This window comes from Anabrus simplex, chromosome 9, assembly GCF_040414725.1.
Source record: "Anabrus simplex isolate iqAnaSimp1 chromosome 9, ASM4041472v1, whole genome shotgun sequence".
NCBI lineage: Eukaryota > Metazoa > Arthropoda > Insecta > Orthoptera > Tettigoniidae > Anabrus > Anabrus simplex.
This window is the reverse complement of record NC_090273.1, coordinates 140,440,950-140,465,298: the sequence shown is the minus strand read 5'-3', so window position 1 is coordinate 140,465,298 and position 24,349 is coordinate 140,440,950. Positions and strand designations below refer to the sequence as shown.

General features: G+C 42.7%; 1 protein-coding gene across 7 annotated transcripts in view; it reads left to right on the top strand.

Annotated features, from left to right (window-relative positions):
• Positions 1-24,349, top strand: part of LOC136881088 (uncharacterized) — a 525,856-nt gene that overhangs the window by 420,997 nt on the left and 80,510 nt on the right. For 6 of the 7 annotated variants that reach the window (XM_068229307.1, XM_068229305.1, XM_068229302.1 and 3 more), the window contains exon 6: positions 12,943-13,090. The exons of the other annotated variant lie outside the window; for it this stretch is intronic. In XM_068229307.1, coding sequence (XP_068085408.1) covers positions 12,943-13,090 — 148 coding nt within the window. The remainder of the gene's footprint in view (positions 1-12,942; positions 13,091-24,349) is intronic. 7 annotated transcript variants of the gene reach the window in all.

The following is a 24,349-nucleotide window of genomic DNA, read 5'->3' as shown; positions in this document are numbered from 1 at the left end:
CCATGGGTCTACGTTACCTGTGATTCGTACCACTATGTGAGAAACACTATGGGACTACCTTGCCTGTGATTCGTACCGCTATGTGAGAAACACCATGGGTCTACGTTGCCTGTGATTCGTACCACTATGTGAGAAACGCTATGGGACTACGTTGCCTGTGATTCGTACCACTATGTGAGAAACGCCATGGGTCTACGTTGCCTGTGATTCGTACCACTATGTGAGAAACACCATGGGACTACGTTGCCTGTGATTCGTACCACTATGTAAGCAACATCATCAGTATACGTGGAACATCACGGGAATACCAGCGCCCGTGATTGGTCCCACTATGGGAGGAACACCATGGGTCTACATTACCCGTAATTAGTACCACTGTAGGAGGTACACCATCAGTCTCCATTACCTGTGGTTAGTACCACTATGGGAGGAACACCATGAGTCTACATTTCCTGTGACCGAGCTCGATAGCTGCAGTCGCTTAAGTGCGGCCAGTATCCAGTATTCGGGAGATAGTAGGTTCGAACCCCACTGTCGGCAGCCCTGAAAATTGTTTTCCGTGGTTTCCCATTTTCACACCAGGCAAATGCTGGAGTTGTACCTTAATTAAGGCCACGGCCGCTTCCTTCCCACCCCTAGCTCTTCCCTGTCCCATCGTCGCCATAAGACCTATCTGTGTCCGTGCGACGTAAAGCAAAAAAAAAACATTACCTGTGATTAGAACCAGTATGGGAGGTACACCATGGGTCTACATTACCTGTAATTAGTACCGCTATAGGAGGTACACCATGGGTCTACATTACCTGTAATTAGTACCGCTATGGGAGGTACACCATGAGTCTACATTACCTGTGATTAGTACCACTGTGTCCGGCTCCATGGCTAAATTGTTAGCGTGCTGGCCCTTGGTCACAGGGGTCCCGGGTTCGATTCCCGGCAGGGTCGGGAATTTTAACCATAATTGGTTAATTTCGCTGGCAGGGGGGCTGGGTGTATGTGTCGTCTTCATCATCATTTCATCCTCATCACGACATGAAGGTCGCCTGCGGCCGTCAAATCGAAAGACCTGCATCTGACGAGCCGAACTTGTCCTCGGACACTCCCGGCACTAAAAGCCATACGCCATTTCATTTCATTATCAGTACCACTGTAGAAGGTACACCATGAGTCTGCATTACCTGTGATTAGTAACACTATGGGAGGAACACCATGGGGCTGGGGCTACATTACCTTTAATTAGTACCGCTGTAGGAGGTACACCATGAGTCTACATTATCTGTGATTAGAACCACCATGCGATTAGCACCATGAGTCTACATTACCTGTGATTAGTACCACTATGGGAGGTACACCATGGGTCTACATTATCTGTGATTAGAACCACCATGCGATTAGCACCATGAGTCTACATTACCTGTGATTAGTACAACTATGGGAGGTACACCATGCGTCTACATTACCTGTAAATAGTACCACTATGGGAGGTACACCATGGGTCTACATTACCTGTAATTAGTACCACTATGGGAGGTACACCATGGGTCTATATTACCTGTAATTAGTACCACTATGGGAGGTACACCATGGGTCTATATTACCTGTAATTAGTACCACTATGGGAGGTACACCATGGGTCTATATTACCTGTAATTAGTACCACTATGGGAGGTACACCATGCGTCTACATTACCTGTAATTAGTACCACTATGGGAGGTACACCATGAGTCTACATTACCTGCAATTAGTACCACAATGGGAGGAACACCATGAGTCTATATTACTTGTAATTAGTACCACTATGGGAGGTACACCATGGGTCTACATTACCTGTGATTAGTACCACTATGGGAGGTACACCATGGGTCTACATTACCTGCAATTAGTACCACTATGGGAGGTACACCATGAGTCTACATTACCTGTGATTAGAACCACCTTGCGATTAGCACCATGAGACTACATTACCTGTGATTAGTACCACTATAGGAGGTACACCATGGGTCTACATTACCTGTAATTAGTACCGCTGTAGGAGGTACACCATGAGTCTTCATTACCTGTAATTAGTACCACAATGGGAGGTACACCATGGGTCTATATTACCTGTAATTAGTACCACTATGGGAGGTACACCATGGGTCTACATTACCTGTGATTAGTACCACTATGGGAGGTACACCATGGGTCTACATTAACTGCAATTAGTACCACTATGGGAGGTACACCATGAGTCTACATTACCTGTGATTAGAACCACCTTGCGATTAGCACCATGAGTCTACATTACCTGTGATTAGTACCACTATAGGAGGTACACCATGGGTCTACATTACCTGTAATTAGTACCGCTGTAGGAGGTACACCATGAGTCTACATTACCTGTAATTAGTACCACTATGGGAGGTACACCATGGGTCTATATTACCTGTAATTAGTACCACTATGGGAGGTACACCATGCGTCTACATTACCTGTGATTAGTACCACTATGGGAGGTACACCATGGGTCTACATTACCTGTGATTAGTACCACTATGGGAGGTACACCATGGGTCTACATTACCTGTAATTAGTACCACAATGGGAGGTACACCATGAGTCTACATTACCTGTGATTAGTACCACTATGGGAGGTACACCATGGGTCTACGTTACCTGAAATTAGTACCACTATGGGAGGTACACCATGAGTCTACATTACCTGTGATTAGAACCACCTTGCGATTAGCACCATGAGTCTACATTACCTGTGATTAGTACCACTATGGGAGGTACACCATGGGTCTACATTACCTGTAATTAGTACCACTATGGGAGGTACACCATGAGTCTACATTACCTGTGATTAGTACCACTATGGGAGGTACACCATGGGTCTACATTATCTGTAATTAGTACCGCTGTAGGAGGTACACTATGGGTCTACATTACCTGTAATTAGTACAACTATGGGAGGTACACCATGAGTCTACATTACCTGTGATTAGAACCACCTTGCGATTAGCACCATGGGTCTACATTACCTGTAATTAGTACCACTATGGGAGGTACACCATGAGTCTACATTACCTGTGATTAGAACCACCTTGCGATTAGCACCATGGGTCTACATTACCTGTAATTAGTACCACTATGGGAGGTACACCATGCGTCTACATTACCTGTGATTAGAACCACCTTGCGATTAGCACCATGAGTCTACATTACCTGTAATTAGTACCACAATGGGACGTACACCATGGGTCTACATTACCTGTAATTAGTACCACTATGGGAGGTACACCATGAGTCTACATTACCTGTGATTAGTACCACTATGGGAGGTACACCATGGGTCTACATTATCTGTAATTAGTTCCGCTGTAGGAGGTACACCATGCGTCTACATTACCTGTGATTAGTACCACTATGGGAGGTACACCATGAGTCTACATTACCTGTGATTAGTACCACTATGGGAGGTACACCATGAGTCTACATTACCTGTGATTAGTACCACTATGGGAGGTACACCATGAGTCTACATTACCTGTGATTAGAACCACCTTGCGATTAGCACCATGGGTCTACATTACCTGTAATTAGTACCACTATGGGAGGTACACCATGAGTCTACATTACCTGTGATTAGAACCACCTTGCGATTAGCACCATGGGTCTACATTACCTGTAATTAGTACCACTATGGGAGGTACACCATGAGTCTACATTACCTGTGATTAGAACCACCTTGCGATTAGCACCATGGGTCTACATTACCTGTAATTAGTACCACTATGGGAGGTACACCATGAGTCTACATTACCTGTGATTAGAACCACCTTGCGATTAGCACCATGAGTCTACATTACCTGTGATTAGTACCACTATGGGAGGTACACCATGGGTCTACATTACCTGTAATTAGTACCGCTGTAGGAGGTACACCATGAGTCTACATTACCTGTAATTAGTACCACTATGGGAGGTACACCATGGGTCTATATTACCTGTAATTAGTACCACTATGGGAGGTACACCATGCGTCTACATTACCTGTGATTAGTACCACTATGGGAGGTACACCATGGGTCTACATTACCTGTGATTAGTACCAGTATGGGAGGTACACCATGGGTCTACATTACCTGTAATTAGTACCACAATGGGAGGTACACCATGAGTCTACATTACCTGTGATTAGTACCACTATGGGAGGTACGCCATGAGTCTACATTACCTGTGATTAGAACCACCTTGCGATTAGCACCATGAGTCTACATTACCTGTGATTAGTACCACTATGGGAGGTACACCATGGGTCTACATTACCTGTAATTAGTACCACTATGGGAGGTACACCATGAGTCTACATTACCTGTGATTAGTACCACTATGGGAGGTACACCATGGGTCTACATTATCTGTAATTAGTACCGCTGTAGGAGGTACACTATGGGTCTACATTACCTGTAATTAGTACCACTATGGGAGGTACACCATGAGTCTACATTACCTGTAATTAGTACCACTATGGGAGGTACACCATGGGTCTACATTACCTGTAATTAGTACCACTATGGGAGGTACACCATGAGTCTACATTACCTGTGATTAGTACCACTATGGGAGGTACACCATGGGTCTACATTATCTGTAATTAGTACCGCTGTAGGAGGTACACTATGGGTCTACATTACCTGTAATTAGTACCACTATGGGAGGTACATCATGAGTCTACATTACCTGTGATTAGAACCACCTTGCGATTAGCACCATGGGTCTACATTACCTGTAATTAGTACCACTATGGGAGGTACACCATGAGTCTACATTACCTGTGATTAGAACCACCTTGCGATTAGCACCATGGGTCTACATTACCTGTAATTAGTACCACTATGGGAGGTACACCATGAGTCTACATTACCTGTGATTAGAACCACCTTGCGATTAGCACCATGAGTCTACATTACCTGTAATTAGTACCACAATGGGACGTACACCATGGGTCTACATTACCTGTAATTAGTACCGCTGTAGTAGGTTCACCATGGGTCTACGTTACCTGTGATTAGTACCACTATGGGAGGTACACTATGGGTCTACGTTACCTGTAATTAGTACCGCTGTAGGAGGTACACTATGGGTCTACATTACCTGTAATTAGTACCACTATGGGAGGTACACCATGAGTCTACATTACCTGTGATTAGAACCACCTTGCGATTAGCACCATGGGTCTACATTACCTGTAATTAGTACCACTATGGGAGGTACACCATGAGTCTACATTACCTGTGATTAGAACCACCTTGCGATTAGCACCATGAGTCTACATTACCTGTAATTAGTACCACAATGGGACGTACACCATGGGTCTACATTACCTGTAATTAGTACCGCTGTAGTAGGTTCACCATGGGTCTACGTTACCTGTGATTAGTACCACTATGGGAGGTACACTATGGGTCTACGTTACCTGTAATTAGTACCGCTGTAGGAGGTACACTATGGGTCTACATTACCTGTGATTAGTACCACTATGGGAAGTACACCATGAGTCTACATTACCTGTGATTAGAACCACCTTGCGATTAGCACCATGGGTCTACATTACCTGTAATTAGTACCACTATGGGACGTACACCATGGGTCTACATTACCTATAATTAGTACCGCTGTAGGAGGTACACCATGGGTCTACGTTACCTGTGATTAGTACCACTATGGGAGGTACACCTTGGGTCTACGTTACCTGTAATTAGTACCACTATGGGAGGTACACCATGGGTCTACGTTACCTGTAATTAGTACCACTGTAGGAGGTTCACCATGGGTCTACGTTACCTGTAATTAGTACCACTATGGGAGGTACACCATGGGTCTACGTTACCTGTAATTAGTACCACTGTAGGAGGTACACCATGGGTCTACATTACCTGTGATTTACCACCTTGCGAGTAGCACCATAGGTCTACATTACCTGTGATTAGTACCACTATAGGAGGTACACCATAGGTCTACATTACCTGTAATTAGTACCATTGTGAGGGGCCGGTGACATGGATTTTGGACTCCTTTAGATAATAAGCATCATCCCAGTAATTAAAGCATTGTGATTTGGATCCACTGTTTGTTTTCGCTTCACGATCATTTTTTTCATCGTTATTCCTTTTCGTTTTTTAGTCAACAGATACATTTGGAAGTTTGAATTTACATTTCGGTCACCTCGTACCATTAGGGGCCGATGACCTAGCTGTTAGGCCCGTTTAAACAACAATCATCATCACTTCCCAGGCAATTTGCTAGTGGCACTTTCATTGTTTATCTGACAAAACACCTGTTTCTTGATGGGAGCAGCATTAACATGGATATGTCTGCAATTTCTCGACACTGTTGTAACCATGGCGACCAGTGTTCGTCTCCCTTTCTACTCCTCTGCTCAGAATTAAAATGAATTAAGTTCATTTCCTGATAATCTTCCATCGGACGAAACTATGTCAGACTTAAAGAGGATGTTTGTTTAATCTCTCGTCTCGTGGCGTATTATGTCATGTCATGTCAGGTCATGTTTTTTTCGACCACGTGATCAAAACATAGGGTGTGGTCTGCTGAAGAGCTGAAGATCATCCGTCCCTAGACACTCTCTTCGCTAAAATATTAAATATTTTACGATGTGCGGGTATATTATGTAATACATAAATGTTGTATACAGCAGTTTTGTCTAGAGCACTGGTATTCAAAGTGTGGTACGTGTACCAGTAGCGCTACGCGGGGTTGTCTCAAGGGGTACACATATTTATCGTAGCTTCAGTGACTTGAGACTGCTCACTTTCAATGAAATGTTGTTTTGATGTAGATTTTTGTTTGCTACTATACAGTGTTCCCTTTCCAAACTATTCAATGTCAGTTTGTACCTACCGTTGACTAGGTGTGTAAAAAAAATGCTTACTCATGCTGTATTGATCTTTCTTAAAAAAAAATTGTTTCCAAATCCACTGCAATTTGTTTCAATAGCAGTGTGTGTAGTACAATAGTAATAAATTCCATTCACTATAAAATCATATTCCTCCATCAGTCTTGCGAAGGCTTGACGCGTTGCCTGAAAAGGGAACAGAATACCTCAATGGTTAAATATTTCTGCTATCATTAAGCACTGAAAATTCCAGCAACCGTTCTCCGGCCATTGTTGACCGCTCAGTTTTTGGTTTCTTCTGTAAACTTACGAGCTTTCCTTTGCCCAGCGACAAGACATATACCTAGTGTTTACAGTGCACTATGTCTTTTGATATGGGCTAGATCACTGACCTGTCGCAGCCAGTCCCTGCTATGAATGATGTGAAAATGTTGCTCATATGGTCGGTGAGGAAAGCAACGGAAAACTACCTCATTCCTCGTTTCCCTAGTATGCCTCTTGAGTGATGCCTAGGCAATCCATGGCAGCTGATGGTGGAGCTGTTGAGGATCCAACCAGCCTTTGGGCTGAGGGCTGAATATACATATTGTTGCCATTGATGCTTTCACGGCCCGTACTTATAGACATGATACAGTATACGCTTTTGGGCTTATGCCGTGTCAAGAAAATAAGGTGAAATTCTTTACGTTTCGCAGAGAACTGTGCTCTGCATCATCAGAAGAAATCTCGACTCTCCACGAGAAAGTCTTTTTAAACAATGACTCTTTAAATTTAGACGTTATAGTAGGAGTGGAAATGGTACGTTCATTCACCACCAGATGGCTCCCAGGACATGGCACAGCGCTAGTGTTCGAAGCGGAAGCTGACGGAACCATCAGAATCAGTCACTGTCCCTTCACTGTTATTATTTCGTCTCGATGTTTTCAAAATTCGTACGTTCCTCATCGTCAGCTGTTTCATTCCAGGCTTGTGTCAATGTCATATGTTATGTGAACCTCTCAGACTGATTCTGAAATTTCGGTCAGCTTCCGCTTGAACGCTAGCATTGTGCCACGTCCTGGGAGCCATCTGGTGGCGAATGAACGTACCATTTCCACTTCTATTATAACGTCTAAATTTAAAGAGTCATTGTTTAAGAAGTCTTTCTCGTGGTCAGTCGATATTTCTTCTGATGACGGAGAGCACAGTTCTCTGCGAAACGTAAAGAATTTCACCTTATTTTCTTGACCCGGCGTAAACCCAAAAGCCTATACTGTATCATTGGAGAACAGGATGCTGTAGCGGCTTAGCACCTTGCCTGCCATTCCGGTGACTGCGGTTTGATTCCCGATTTTGCTGGCTTGGTGTCAGGAAGAACATGCGATCTTAAATCCCCGGCCACAACTCTTTTATGCCCCAGTGCGTGCAGCGACCCTGCGCAAGCGGGATGATCTGCGGAAGATGATCAGAGTTAATATTGTTTGTCATCCGACCACAATAACTTGTTGTTCCTGCTATAATCGCAATATACTTGGGGGTTCAAAGGTAAAACAATTGCATTTTACGGTACGCCAACTAAAAGGTTTCAATACCACTGGTCTAGAGCACATTACATCGGTCATATCTTCCGTAGGGACATGATGTGTATTACATGGTTGAACGTTGGCCGGCAGTCTACGAGAGGTGGTAGATTGCGTACCAAACGCCTGGGTTCGATTCCAAACCTCTTTGCAGTGTGAGGGCATATGATGTTGACGGTGATTCCTCCGCCGGACGGATACGTTAAGCCTTGGTCTTATTCGACAGGAGTAGGCTATGTGCGGACACCGGTTTTCGCCCTCTCCCTACCTTGTTATCATCTCACACACAGACGCACAAGTCTCAGGCGAGCTGAGCATGTCTTCGGACGCTCCCAGTGATAAAAGTGGTCCGTTAAATAAATAAAATTATTATTATTATTATTATTATTATTATTATTATTATTATCCGACTCATTGGCTGAGTGGTCTGAATGGTCAGCGTTGAGGGTCCCTGGTTCCAGTACCGGTCGGGTCGGGGATTTTGATCGCGTCCGATTAATTCTTGTGGCTCGGGGACTGGATGTTGTTAGTCCCAACACTTTCATCTTCATATTCAGACAAAACACTACACTACCTACCAGAAACACGCAATAGTGATTACATCCCTCCGTATAGTGTTGGCGTCAGGGAGGGCATCCTTTCGTAAAACAGGGCCAATCCACATGTGCGCCCCAGTCCCCCCCCGCAACCCCACAGATGTGAGAAAAAGCTGTAAAAGATTATTATTATTATTATTATTATTATTATTAAAACCAGCCCGCGGCTTAGGTGTAGCGTGCTTGCCTGCTTGCCTCTTATCTTCCAGAGGGCACGGGTTCGATTCCTGGTCAGGTCAACGATTTTTACCTAGATCGAAAGGCTGGTTCGAGATTCACTCAGCCTACGTGATTACAATTGAGAGCCTATCTGACGGTGAGATAGCGGCTCCGATCTAGAAAGCCAGGAATAACGGCCGAGAGGATCCGTCGTGCTGACCACACGATAGCTTGTAATCTGCGGGCTTTCGGGCTCAACAACAGTCGCTTGGTAACCTGTTGCCCCATGTGGTTTGGTTTTGGATTTTTTAGTTATTACTATCCGTTGATATTTATTCATTGAGTCTAAGTATTGGGGTCTTTGACTGGATTGTTTGGCATCTTGAAACAACAATAATCATAATTAGGAATGTAAATACCATCCTTTATTATGCGTGGGATTTTGATACGTATTCAAATTTAAAGTTAATGCGTAATGAATTATAAATATATTTGTGTTATTCTTCTCCCTGGCCTATTACCCCAGTTATTTTGGGTTGGCACTATTTGTGGATTTGGCCTGTTCTATTATTTATTACTTTATGAAGGAAATTCGCATCCTAGTATTTTCCTCTGTGCAGCACTGGCATTAGTCACTTTAAGTATAAGGGTGTACGAGTAGTAGTAGTAAACATAGCCTATTTAACACATTTTCTTTGAACATTCTCAATTAGATCAACGTATTTCACGGTATATGGATTTCATATAATCAAGGCATATTCTAGTCTTGATTTTATGAAAGCGTTATAATATCATCGAAGTCCTATAAGAAAAAATGAAGGAATTTCTCCTGACAAGTTCCTTAAATATGTGACTTTGCTGACAATATATCCTACACGAGTTTTAAAATTTAGGTCGTTGGTAAATGTAACAGATTATGTACTTCACGAAATTCATAGTTATAAAATGCGTACGCTGAATCTGTGATGTGTTACATATTATCGTTAAACGTTTAGTTTTACTTTTAGGTCACTTCCTTGTTTCTCTTGATATCATCTAGGTCGTATTATAAATTTACTCATTCAGGACAAATATTTTAAGTTCCCTATGGGAATCAGCATCTGTATCATCTGATGGCCAGGCAGGCATCAATTTTTTGGAAATGAGACATAGCTCTCATAGTGCATTGGCACTGCTGGTGGCTTCAAGTAGCGTATGCAGTTACCTAACACACATGTTACAAATACAAAATGGACCTAAAAACTATAGCCAAGCAAGAGGCTCCACGAAACAACAAATTTACCTATAAAATGTGTAAAATATATAACTTGTGCTTGATATGTAATTATATTGTAAATTGATACATATGTTGTGAATACGATCAGCAAGAAAGACTTAATGACTCTAGCCAAAGAAGAGGGTCATCAAAACAATTACCAAAATGTAAATATATGTAAATGTACAAAGAAAGAATTCAATAAACGGGGTCTAGCGGGGGAAAACTATGGGGGGTGGGGGGTGGGGGGGGGTGCGGGTCCTCTCCCTAGGTTGGTTCCCCTTGGTGGTCCGGCGATCTCTGCGCCAGAGTCAACAATAACTAAAGACGTATGTACAACACATACAACCACATTGAAAGTCAAAGTATCAATAAATCAACAGTAAAAGGCCAAAGAGCTACTGGTTTAGCTGACGGCCCGCCTGCCAAAGGACAGGAATGAAATAACCTCATCAGCAGCCTCCACGGTATGCACTATAGCCTTGCGTCTTGGGTGGTGTGCTAAGTCCCAACTGACGAGCCTAACTTAGCACACGAGGGCGAAACGCAGACAACCAGGAATGAGTTAGCTGGAAAATTTATAATGTCCAATAACGCTTGGAAGCCTTTGAAATGTGGATCCACCGTAGGATGCTCAGGATTTCGTGGGTTGCACGACTAACGAACCAAGAAGTAATCAGAAGGGCAAGAGCAAGTCGGGAACTCGTTCAAACAATAAAACTCCGGAAGATCTCTTACCTTGGCCACATCCTTAGAAATGACCGTTACCTCATCTTACAGCGGATTGTACAAGGCAAAATACAGGGTCGAAGAGGTGTCGGGAGGAGGCGAACATCATGGCTTGGAAACATCAAAGAATGGACTGGAATTCACAGTGTTGAAAGACTTTTCCACCTAGCTAGAGATCGTTCTGCATTCGCCACAGTGATCGCCAACGTCAAGGGGACCTGATACGGTACTGTGAAGAAGAAGAAGAATAACGGACCATTATATTGGGTATTATCATCTACGTCACCATCACCTTAATTTATTATTATTATTATTATTATTATTATTATTATTATTATTATTATTATTATTATTATTATTTGCCGGGCTGAGTGGCTCAGACGGTTGAGGCGCTGGCCTTCTGACCCCCACTTGGCAGGTTCGATCCTGGCTCAGTCCGGTGGTATTTGAAGGTGCTCAAATACGTCAGCCTCGTGTCGGTAGATTTACTGGCACGTAAAAGAACTCATGAGGGACTAAATTCCGGCACCTCGGCTTCTCCGAAAACCGTAAGAGTAGTTAGTGAGACGTAAAGCAAATAGCATTATTATTATTATTATTATTATTATTATTATTATTATTGTTATTATTATTATGTTGCCTTTGCTGGCAAGATGTTGTGTTTACAGTGCACTATGTCTTCTGGTATGGGCTGTATCAAATTTGTTACTTTCATTGACCTGTCTCAGTCTCATCCTTGGCTTTGACAATATGAAAGTGACTGAGGTATGAGTGATGCTAGTAATGCCATTCCTTCTGCAGCCAGTCCCTGTTATGAATGGTGTGAAAATATCGCTCATAGGGTCGGTTGTTGCATGTATTTCAGTGGGCTTGGCAAACTGATATGTCATAGCAAGGGCTGGCTCGGTGAGGAAAGCAACGGGAAACTACCTCACTCCTCATTTCCCTAGTACGCCTCTTCAGCGACACCTAGGCTATCTATGACAGCTGTTGGCGGAGCTGCAGAGGATCAAACCGGCCTTCGGGCTGAATACCCAACATACAACATACATACATTATTATGATGATGTTACAGGTTTACAGTTGTTAAATTTTGTGCATGTATAACTGAATATTTACAATATTGTTTTCGATTGCTACTGAAGAAAAGTGTACTGTTAGTTTATATCTTACTTTATTTTTGCAAGGACTTATTGCAGTTAATATAATTTTAAATGGTTTATTTTTTAAACTCATTTAGTAGTATGTTTCACATCATTAGGTTTCTACCCGTCTGAAGCACAATAAGTAACTCTCAACAGCCATATATGTAGAGTTTAGCACTAAGTACTCATTGGACCAGCCAGCTACGACACTGTCTACGCAAAAGGCGTGTTTTCTGTCTGCTACATCACAAATTCCACGTACGGATTTTAGTTAATATTTGTTTTGCGTCGACTGGAACTCTTTGACATTTATTAATATTGAAAGGTAAGTTATTTTATTTAGTCCACCGATTTAATTCATAAAGTCCGTTTGGAGGAGTCGTAATTACTGCTTTCTTTGTCCTATTCACGATTATCTGCCCCTGAAAGAGAGAAGTGAAACTTTGAACTGAACTGGTTACAATCTTTCTTAAGTAACAGGTAGTAAGTAATCTAACTAATATCTGAAAATCTTTGTTAGTTGTTATTGGTAAGTCAGTGTTATGCTGCCATCTACTTTATGATGGTGTCAAAGGGATGTTAACAGATTTGTACTTGCAGTCAAGAGGTGCGCATTACCTTTATAAACGACTATCTCACCGAGCTGCCCATGGTGGTGGACTTGGCGGATGGTATAAACATGTCCCTTGGAGATGGAGCTTGTGCCAACTCTGGTTATGATCATTCGTGCTGCGCCGTCCATCCTCGGGTAAGCTCTAACGTACTTCGGTGTGCCTTTCTTTGTTGGTTTTCGGTGGTTGGTTTTTGGAATTGTGCACCCAGCTTTGTAACTCGCAGTGCTGTTTAACAGCGAACTCTACCAGAGTGGTTGCGCACTTTCCGTTCTTCCTCGTCTGTCCACACAGTCTCCTCTTGTACACGCCTTCCAGTTTTATGTGTTTTTTATAGTGACACTTTTTACAGGGTGAATCAACTAATACTATTGCGAACATATCTCCGCCGATGGTTGTGGGGGTTAATGTTCTCTAGACCAAACTGTCTGCAGAACTGATGTATGATGGTCTCTCCAGTACCCAATATGACGTCAATTGAAGATACCTGACAGCCAGTACTTGTCTTTAAGAGTAAGGAATTGAGGCGGTCCATTCCAAAACTCACTATATGCAACATTTTGCGATATTGAGATATTGGTGCCATTAGATTGTACTTTATCATTGCACCAATCTGAAACACACCTTCGTTCAAAGAGTCACTATAAGCAGTCAGAATTCACGATTGAAAACTGGGTGTCATTCCAAGACTTGCTGTATTCAGTGGTACCATTACGCCAAAACTAGCTGTTTGCACTTATACGAGTTAATCATGAGATATTTAGTATGTATGTCACATGACCTGTTGTTCCCGCCTTTCCAGAACTCGCTGTATCCAACCACCAATAAGGTGAGCCGATGTGTTATTATGTGAGCGTGCGTACAACAATGCACCTCAGTACTCATTGAATTTACACTCGTTTTGTTGTGGCAAACTCGGAGAACCATACTATTTTACGGACATTGGAATGCTTAATGTGTAGTCAAGAAAACTAAACGTCTGGCTGACCTGAGCGTTACCCCACTACCGAGAGGAGTGAGCGTGAATCCTGTAAAGTTTAGGGATATCAACAGACCACTGACAGCACATTTTGCTCAATCTTGGCGTTGACGTGTACAGATTACTGCTTAATGGTGTGAATGTCACAGCTAAATAAGATGAGTCACCAGAATTATTAGAAGGGGAAAATTCCAGTGGAGCTGCAGATGCCATGTGCAGTACGGTTGATTGTCACAACGAGCTTCCAGATTGGATTCAGACTGGCTATTGATGCTAGGTCGAACACGTGCACGCTTCGGAGAGTGGAAACGCCGCTGGACGGTCTGCGTTTATAAAAGAGACTCTGTATCTAGGCTCCTTACTGTCCAATTCTAGTGGTTCCAAAGATGAAATAAAACCAAGGATCGAAATAGCAAAGGTAGCAATAATCCGTCTGCAAAAGACTTTGAAAGATGATAACATCACCTTTTTTACTAGCGCTTAGTCCCGCATTGGTGCAGGGTCCGCTTTTAAACATGCCATCCTCCACTTCTTGCGATCAAGGGCGTTAGCTTCATTGATGCCTAGAAGACGGATGTCTTCATTGATGTAGTCGAGCCATTGCTTCCTGGGACGACCTCGGGATCGGGAACCTCCAGGATCAAATTGGAGGGTTGTATGTATCATTGAGTCTGCATGGCTTCGGACGACATAACCATACCATCTAAGTCGTGCTTCTCTCATCTTCTGTGCGAGAAGTGCCACTCCCAATCTCATTCGGACACCTTCATTTCTGACATGGTCCAGTCTTGTAAGACCCAGTGACCAACGTAACATTTTCATCTCCATACCAAATAAAACCTGCTCATCCTTCTTAGTTGTAGGCCAAGATTCCGACTCATAAAGTGCAACTGGTCGGACCGTGGATTTGTAGACTTTACCTTTCAGGCGGGTGGGAATTTTCTTGTCGCATAGCACACCAGTGAGCTGAGGCTACTTCAGCTATGTAGCATTTACTCGTGCTCGGGTGTCTGGTGATGTCTTTCCGTCTGAGGTGATGAGTGATCCAAGGTATTTAAATTGGTTGGCTTTAACTAGGTCTTTCCCGTCGATGCGAATACTACCAGCAGTCTGCAAGCCACATTGCACATACTCTGTTTTAGTGATATTAAGGCGCAAGCCATATTCCCCTAAACGGTATTTCCAAATTTGTAGGAGATTTTCTAGATTCCTTCGGGACTGATCGGCAATGAACACATCATCAGCATATAAGAAGCTGGTTGAATGTCTAGTCGTCTCGGTCTTCTCAGGGACGTCGAGCTTCCTAAAACGCGGTTTAAACCTGTGGCTACTGGCCATACAACATACGATGACTGTTCCTTGGTTCGACTCCAGAGACAGTCCACAGCTTAATAGTGCTAAACGGCAGGACAGTACTCCTCACAATGACGACCATTAACACTGTTCCAGTTACACTCACGATGGGTGCTCCAGCTGTTGATTCAGTCCACAGTAGTATACACAAACACCCCACAGTATTCCGTTCCGCACGCTATGATACTCTGACTCCAGTGGGACACTGGCGGCAACCAACAGGAGTCCCAGTGTAACTGCTCACTCGACACTCCGACGCAACAACAACAACTACTACTACTCGTTCAGTCTGCAGTGGGACACTAGCGACTGCGTTTGATCTCTTGACTTGTCGGCTTCTAAATAACAGATTCCGTGACTGATGGATAGGTGGACTAATTCACTCGCCTCCACGCTCTCCGGATCTAAACCCACTAGACTTTTGTCTGTGGGACATTTGAAAGGTCTTGTGTATCGAACCCGTATTGTGGAAGGCTGCAGGGATAGATGGGGTGATGTTTGTATCAATGCTAACGGAGGATATTTTGAACATGTAAGAAAGAGGGTATACTGGTACGTTCTGTTCCTGTTTGTTTCCCATGATTAATGTCGAGTTGTCGAAAATGATTTCTAACATAGAAATGTCCACATTACACATTTTATTCTTCTACATGTGAGGTATATGTTCTTATAGTTACAGCCTGTATACAGTAATTACTTTATATCTCGCCAAATTCCAAATTGGGGCGAGTTTCTGTGCTGTTGTCATCACATCTTCTCTCCTTAGTTTCATGGTGGTTGCAAGATGTCTTCGATTCAAAAACCAAGAGTTTATATTAAACCATAGCTGCAGTCAAGGACTAACCAATTTAAAATCAAATCAAAATCAGTTTTTTTGCAAGAGAGGTGGCAAATGATACACAAAATGCACTAAATTTTAAATGGAAAAGAAAATACATTTTTCTAAAATGTTTCCGTTAAACACAAGCTCATCCTTAATAGATTTATATTATTTATTTACAAAATTCTACTCATGATATCTTCTGTACTTAAACACGTAATCAGCTTATATACAGAACGTGGAATCGCTTCATATAATACTATACAACTGCTATATGATTTAAATTTACATTGCATTTTTTTCACCGATTTTGGTACCTAACATGCATAGCGACCTGTCGTGTCTTAACCAGAGCCCCTTTTGCCACCGCTTCACAGCTACCATAGCGGTCTTAGGGCCCTCGAAGTCCCCACCGTACTTCACCCCTACAGGCAGTCCCCTACTTCGGCTGTCTAATCTCCATATACCAGGAGATGGAATTAATTTATTCAAATTCTTTATCTACAGTAACCTGGGCAGGTCGAATGCCCTCTAACCTCTCTTTTCTTCTTTTCTTGAACATCTTTACGAATTTTTCGAAAAGGTTCAAACACTTCCCCTGCTAAACTGTTCCACTCCTTCACGTCCTTCCCAATGAATGAAAATGTACCTCAATCGCTTCTGCTAATATCCCGTCCAATTTTATACTTGTGGTCAGCCGTGCTGATGTAAATATTTTCCAACTGAAACCTCTCACGGATTTCCCCCCATGCTTCCTCTTCTGTATAGGCTCTATGTAGTCCTATAAGTCTAGTTTTCTCGCTTCTCTTACTTAAAGTGTCCCAGCCAACTTTCCCTAACATTTGATAAACAGAATGTACGAAGCGCTCATTGAAACTCGTTAAGGTGTGATAATCAGATTAATTTGAGAAAAAACACGCTCTTTCTCAGTGCTGCATATGGGGACATTCTTCACTGCGTTCACAAGGAACGTTGCCATTTTCTTGCCCTTAAGATAATCCCGGAAACCTCGAACGATTTGTCTGCCAGAAAAACCCACGTTGACTACATAACGATTTTATTTCTGTCTCGCCAAAGAAAGGCATTTCAAGGACTATCTGGTCAAGTACTTGAGCACATTATGGAATAAAAATATCATCTGTTTTCAGAAGGTGGTTCTCCATCCGGTCTTTCAGGTAACAGTGGCATTTCGATATCAGTGGTAAACGGAAGCACGACTTGAGAGTACGACTAAAGGTAACATATACAAGATAAGAACATGAGACGGATTTTTAAAATGCATCTTTTAAATAAGAGAATGGTTATTACGTTTTATTTCTTTGGAAGCTTTAATGTTTATGGGTACGCGTTCTCTCAGAAATAGAGTCCTGCGTATAATAATCGCATCATCTGCATATGCTAAGATGTTCTTCTTGAGTATAGTTAATCTGAGGTATTCTCGTAGCTATCAGCATGCACACGGGAGATAGTAGGTTCGAACCTCACTGTCTCCAGCTCGAAAGATAGTTTTCCGTGGTTTTCCATTTTCACACCAGGCTGTACCTTAATTAAAACCACGGTTGCTTCATTCTAAGTCCTATTACTTCCCTATCCCCTCGTCTCCATAAGATCTATCTGTGCCGGTGCGGTGTAAAAACAAATTGGAAGTATTCTCCTACTACCACTGTCAAGTTGTCCGTGGATTGGCGCCTAGAATGTATGATGCTTGTTGTTTAAAGGGGCCCCTAACATCTAAGGTCGTCGCCCCCCCCCCCCCCCCGCTAGAATGTAGGCAACACGGTGTACAGTTGTTGGTCGCTGTGGACATCTGCCAAGTTGGTATATCTGTTAGAAACACTGCTGAAAGATAATGACAGGAAGATTCTGTATGGCTGTTCTTGTGACAGTGATGATCTTCTCGGCAAAATGAAAGCCACGTCCACGTAGCTTTACTTTCAAACGAGGAAAGAGGAAGAAATCCCGGAGATCAAGTGAGCATGGACATTGCCTTGAACGCCTCCACACTTGAATAGTCCGTACAAGTAGTAATGCAAACATTTCCCGCTATTCACCTCGCAGCGCTAGCAGGATGACCCTCTTCCAGCACAGTGCGTAGCTTAAACCCGATGTATCTTCCGACAAAACGGCTTGTTATTGGGTTATTCAGCAAAGCATTCTGTCTCTTTGCCGCCAGTTTTATCAAGAACAATTGGAACTGTAATTTCACAAATAAGCTTATTCAACAGTCAGATGACTTCAGTAAAGGCGATCTGTTGCTCTTGCCAGCACTTCGTGAACAACCACAGAGCCACAGGTCAGGGCGCTTAAGGATCTCCGTGTAGCTGTTCTTGTTTACAGTTGCTGCTTGTGGAAGAAACTCCATGTGCACAGTTCGCAATGAGTCACAAAAACAGTTCAAGAATCAACTTTCTTTGTGAACTGTCTGGTCGCGGTTTTTCGGAACGAAGCGATAAGAACTATTTTGGCTTCATGATAGGAAACGTTTCGTGAAATGATTTTTTCGGAACTTTACGTTCGGCCATTTTTTAAGATGTTTGTTCGGGGCGCCGACCTAAGAAGACCTTTTCCCCTACTTGCACCATATGCGAGGAACCTGCGTGTATTAGCCTATGTAATGGCGGAAGTGTAAAGTGTTGAATGTGAGGAAAGGAACGTTAAGGACGACACATACATCCAGTCCCCAGGCCAGGGATATTATTTAGATTTAAAAACCCCTGAGCCGGCCTGGAATCGAACCCGGGGCCGCCGGGTGACAGTCGGACGCGTTGCCTCCTACACCGCGGGGCCAGACACGTTCCGCCATTACTCACTTGTGACATTCTTGCATTTCGCCGCTCTCATTTAACAACTCTTCACTACAGAGACCGTAGTTTTGCGTACAATGTACGCACGCAACTGCCTCTTGACTTGGTGAGCGAAGAACTGCCCTGGCACCATCCCGTGGTGCAACCTGTCTGCACCACAGCGACACTATGCAGCCAGGCTACGAACTACTGACAACTCCTATTAATAGAGTTCCTCGAATGAGATAGAACATTTCAGCATTTTTGCTAATATTGAATTTCTGGAACTGTTGCGGTTGGTTTGTGGCATGAGTTATTTCAGCATGTGACCTTAGTAGACATCATCATGAACTGAGTATACTTTTGTTTGCATGTGCTATTAATAAGAGAAGTAGTATTACGCTTTTAAAATATCTGCATGTTGGGATTTGCATTACAAGGATTACTGTTTGCTGCATGTTTGTTTATAGTACTAGGTCAATATTTTGTGCTTATTCCTTTGCAATTTATTTTATTATTGTTGTAATGCCCAATACCTTATTTTGAAGAGAGCAACTTAACCTTGTTTTTAAAATAGTATAAAAATATCAATTAATACATTTATTAATAAATTTCATTAAAAAGTAAGAGGTTTTTGAATTTCTCTCGCAAGAAATGCGCTTTTAACAGTAATAATCACAGGATTTGTAATGTAGTCGTCAACTTACCAGCAGGTTGATGTCACCTGCCGCACACTTTCAGCATCACAAATTCAGTTGTTGTTCTCATGAAGACTTATAGTTTTCCCTTTTAAGTTTCATAGTTAGGGGTTCTTTTCTTCTTCTTCTTCTTCTTCTTCTTCTTCTTCTTCTTCTTCTTCTTCTTGTACCATATCCTCATTGGACGTCGGCTGTCATCAGGGTGATCTAGTTCTTGTTCTCAGCAACTCGGAAAAGAGTGAGGTTACTGCGCTCATACCATTCTCGTAGATTCCATAGTCAAGATATTATTATTTTTCTTCTCCTTCCTTCAAGCTTACTTTATAAGATAAGCTGAAGGAGTCTATTTAATTTAATTTCCGGGTTGAACCGTGTTGTAGTTGTCTGCTCATCACGTACAGTTTGCCGCTCGGATCGAGTAGGGGTATTTCAGTCGCCTTGATAAAGAATACTGCAATGTATTCGAAACGTCGGCAAACTGTACGTGATGAGCAGACAACTACAACACGGTTCAACCCGGAAATTAAATTAAATAATTCTTCACACCGTGGAAGCTTCACTTCTATGAAGTAGTCTATATTCATCATTTCGAATGATATGGCCAAATTATTAAAGTTTCTTCTTTTTGATGTTGTGTATGACCTCTAACTCTTTGTTCAGGCGCTGGAGTACTTCATTGTTACCTATTCTGAGCGGGCATGGGTAGCACCACATCTGAAAACATCGAAGTTTTTGGTGGTGTTCTCTGGTACGGTCCAAGTCTCGGCACCATAAAATAAGACAGAAAATACATTAAACCGAAGTAAACGGAGACGGAGGTTTTAAGAGCAGTTGCAGTTACTCCGAGCGAGTTGGCCATGCTTTATTTTGGGATATAGTGGGTTCGAACCCTACTGTCGGCGGCCCTAAAGATGGTTCCTTTAAGTTTTGTCTAAAACCCTCTGTGAATTTACTAAACTCCTCCATAATCCACTCTTTTAGTTCTATATTTCTTATCTTTAAATCAATAGAAACTGAATCTCACCGTCGTCGTCTTGGTCTCCCTCTACTTCTCTTACCCTCCATAACAGAGTCCATTATTCTCCTAGGTAACCTATCCTCCTCCATTCGCCCCACATGACCGCACCACCGAAGCCGGTTTATGCATACCGCTTCATCTATTGAGTTCATTCCTAATTTTATCTTCTCATTCCGAGTACTCTCCTACCTAAGTTTCCATCCGTATGTACCGGCGATCATTCTCGCCACTTACTTCTAATTTATGAATAAAATATCATGAGTCCACCCAGCTCTGGCTCCCTCACAGCGAAGTTGGTGTGAAAACAGATAGTTTCTTCCGGGAGCTGATTCTCTCCTACAGAATACTGTTAATCCCAACTGCGAGCTCACTGCTTTAGCGTTGCTCGACCTTGGTTCAGTCTGGGAGAATACACATCCTAATTACTTGAAATGATCTACCTGTTCCAGTCTCGTATTCCCGATCTGGCATTCATTTCAGTGAAGTTTCGTCCCTGCTCGCATCACTTTAGTCATTGAAAGGCTAATGTTTATATCATACTCATTGCACCTGTGTTCCAAGATACTACATTTCTTAATTATGTACCCGTGCTTCGCTACGGTATTCTACATTGTATACGGATATCGAAGTAAATTACTGTACATGAAGTGAATAAGGTTTTTTACATTGCATGTCTCTTGACGTTATCCGGGAAACAGCACAGGGAGGTCCGCAGACGTTGTTTCCAATGTAAAGTGCGACTTGCGGAGTTGTGATAATAACGACAGGTCCAGTTGTATACCGCAATTCACTATGCGTAACGTCAGTCACATTTTGATGGGTAATTTTTTTTAATAATCGGGGGCACCCTTGCAAGGGGGCACCTATTTCTAATGATAAAGAGAATCAGGTAAAAGAGTTTTGAAAAAATGCACGCTCCCTTGCCTTCTGCTAGTCAAATCGAGAAGGGAATTGTTCATTACAGTGGCATATAGGCGTTGGAGGAGGACCCCATTCCTACTGCCAGTTAAAGTTGACGTGGGGAGTACTGATTACAACAGCAGACGCCCTCCTGCTGACAGTCACTATTGATTTGTAAAGTATTACTTACAATGTCGGACACACCCCTTCTAGATCGCTACAAATCGACTTCAGTGAATAAACGTAGATCGACATACGGAAGTGTATGCATGTTCACCTTCATTTACAGAATAACTGCTGCTATACGGCGCACGATATCGAAAAGCGGATTGTACGGTAAGACGCCTCTGGCCTCACTTAGCGATCTAAATGGCTGGCCCTATGATATTTCCTCGTATCACATCTATTTAAAGGTAAGATTGTTTTAGAAACGTTAAATAGAGTGAAATTTGTGTAAGATTTTTACACAGTGAATTACTTTTCACATACTTATGCGACAGCTTCAAACATAGAATTTGGCTCACATATGGCTACTGGGTGGGCCAATAGTCGTGTGGAATTTGATGATCCCATCTTTCCTCAAAGTGAATCAAACCATCAATTATACGTGTACAAAGTGGAAAATTTAGGTAAAACAGAAATACAGTCAAATTTAACGTACAAAAAAGCTATAATTTTGCCAAATTTCAATTTTCTAACTCGTCTGGGAGATTGTGCCGCTATCTTCATATGGGGGAGGGGGGTTAAAATTAGCACTTTCCTGAAACTTCTAAGCCCATGAAACCTATAAGTTATCGTTCTGGATAAATATCACCGTCTGTGTTCTTATGTAGATTTGAAACTCCCTGCGTGTCCCCCTCAGAGAATTTTGAGAATTTTAGATTTTTCTAGGGATCCGGAAGTAATCAGCTTGTCTGGTACCAAGTTTTAAGTTTCTAAGATTCCTAGAATGGTCTCATTTATTCACGTCTGTTTTCATTTTAATGCCTTAATAAATATATATATATATAGTACAGTATAAAGAGATCGCTCCAAACTGACTTTCATTCATTAATATGGAACATATTTCATCCGCTTCCCTAGTGGTTCTAGGGGCGTCTTACTCCCAAAGTATGTTTTCCAGGTAGTAAGTCATACTTAGTCATACTGAAACATACACACGTCCACTATCTCGATCATTTTTGACAATTTATTTTCTCACCTTCTCAGCCCCTATGCCGAAGGGGATGAAGTTTAAAATTCCGGAATGTTACTATTCATCTCACCGACCCGGAAAACTATGGATTCGGCAGTATATTCGACTATTTTTACATCTCACACCCCCCTCCCCCACCCTAAAGGGGGCTAAACTTTGATTCTTAAAAAATCGGGAGTGTTAGTATTCATCTCAGCGACACCGATAACTATGGATTCGACACTATTTTCGATTATTCTTATGTCGCAGTCCCCCTCGCCCCATCACCACAAAGGGGGATGAACTTGGAATAAAATATCCGGAGTCTCACTAATCATCTCAGCGACCCCGACAACTCTGGATTCGACACTATTTTCGATTATTTTTATGTATCACTCTCCCATCGCCCCCCACCACGAAGAAAGCTGAACTTTGAAAAATTCCGGAGTGTCAATATTCATCTCAGCTACCACAAAACGTATGGATTTGACGCTACTTTCGATTATTTTTATATCTCGACCCCCTCGCCCCCCGCTGTAAGAGTTTCTGGAAGTGTCCTACTACCACGCGGTTTGTCTCCTGATACTAAAAATTCGAAGTGTACAATTCACCCCGGCGACCCCGAAAACTATGCATTCGACACTATTTCCGATTAATTTTATATATCACTCCCCCTCGCCCCCCACCCCCAAAGGGGGATGAACTTGGGCTTATAAAATATCCGGAGTCTCATTATTCATCTCAGCGACACCGACAACTATGGATTCCACACTATTTTCGATTATTTGTATATAGTATATCACTCTCGCATCGCCCCCATCACGAAGGGGGCTGAACTCGGACTTTAAAAAATTCCGGAGTGTCGCTATTCGTCTCGGTGATCCCGAAAAGTATGGATTCAACACTACTTTCGATTATTTTTATATCTCAGCCCCTCGCCCCCCCCGCACCCCTAAGGGTTCCTGGGGGTGTATTACCCCCACGTGGTTTGTCTCCTGATACTAAAAATCCGGAGTGTCACTATTCATCTCAGCGACCCCAAAAACAATGTATTCGATACTATTTTCTATTATTTCTATATATCACTCTCCCATCGCCGCCCACCAAGAAGGGGGCTGAACATGGACTTTAAAAATAATTCCGGAGTGTCACTACTCATCTCAGTGACCCCGAAAAGTATGGATTCGACACTACTTTCGATGATTTTTATATCTCACCCCCCTCGTCCCTCCCGCTCCTAAGGGTTCTTGGGGTGTATTACCCCCACGTGGTTTGTCTCCTGATACTAAAAATCCGGAGTGTACAATTCACCTCGGCGACTGCGAAAAGTATGTATTCGACTCTATTTTCCTTTAATTTTATATTCAATCCCCCCTCGCCCCCACACCAGAGGGGGCTGAACTTGGACTTCAAAAAATCCGGAGTGTTACTATCCATCTCAGCGACCCCGAAAAATATGGATTCGACACTATTTTCGTTAATTTGTATATCTGACCGCCCCCCCCCCCCCCCCGCGCCCGTAATGGTTCCTGTGCTGTCTGACCCTCACGTGGTTTGTCTCCTGATACTAAAATTCCGGAGTATACAATTCACCTCGGCGACCCCGAAAACTATGTATTCGTTACTATTTTCCTTTAATTTTATATATCACTCCCTCCTCGCCCCCACCCC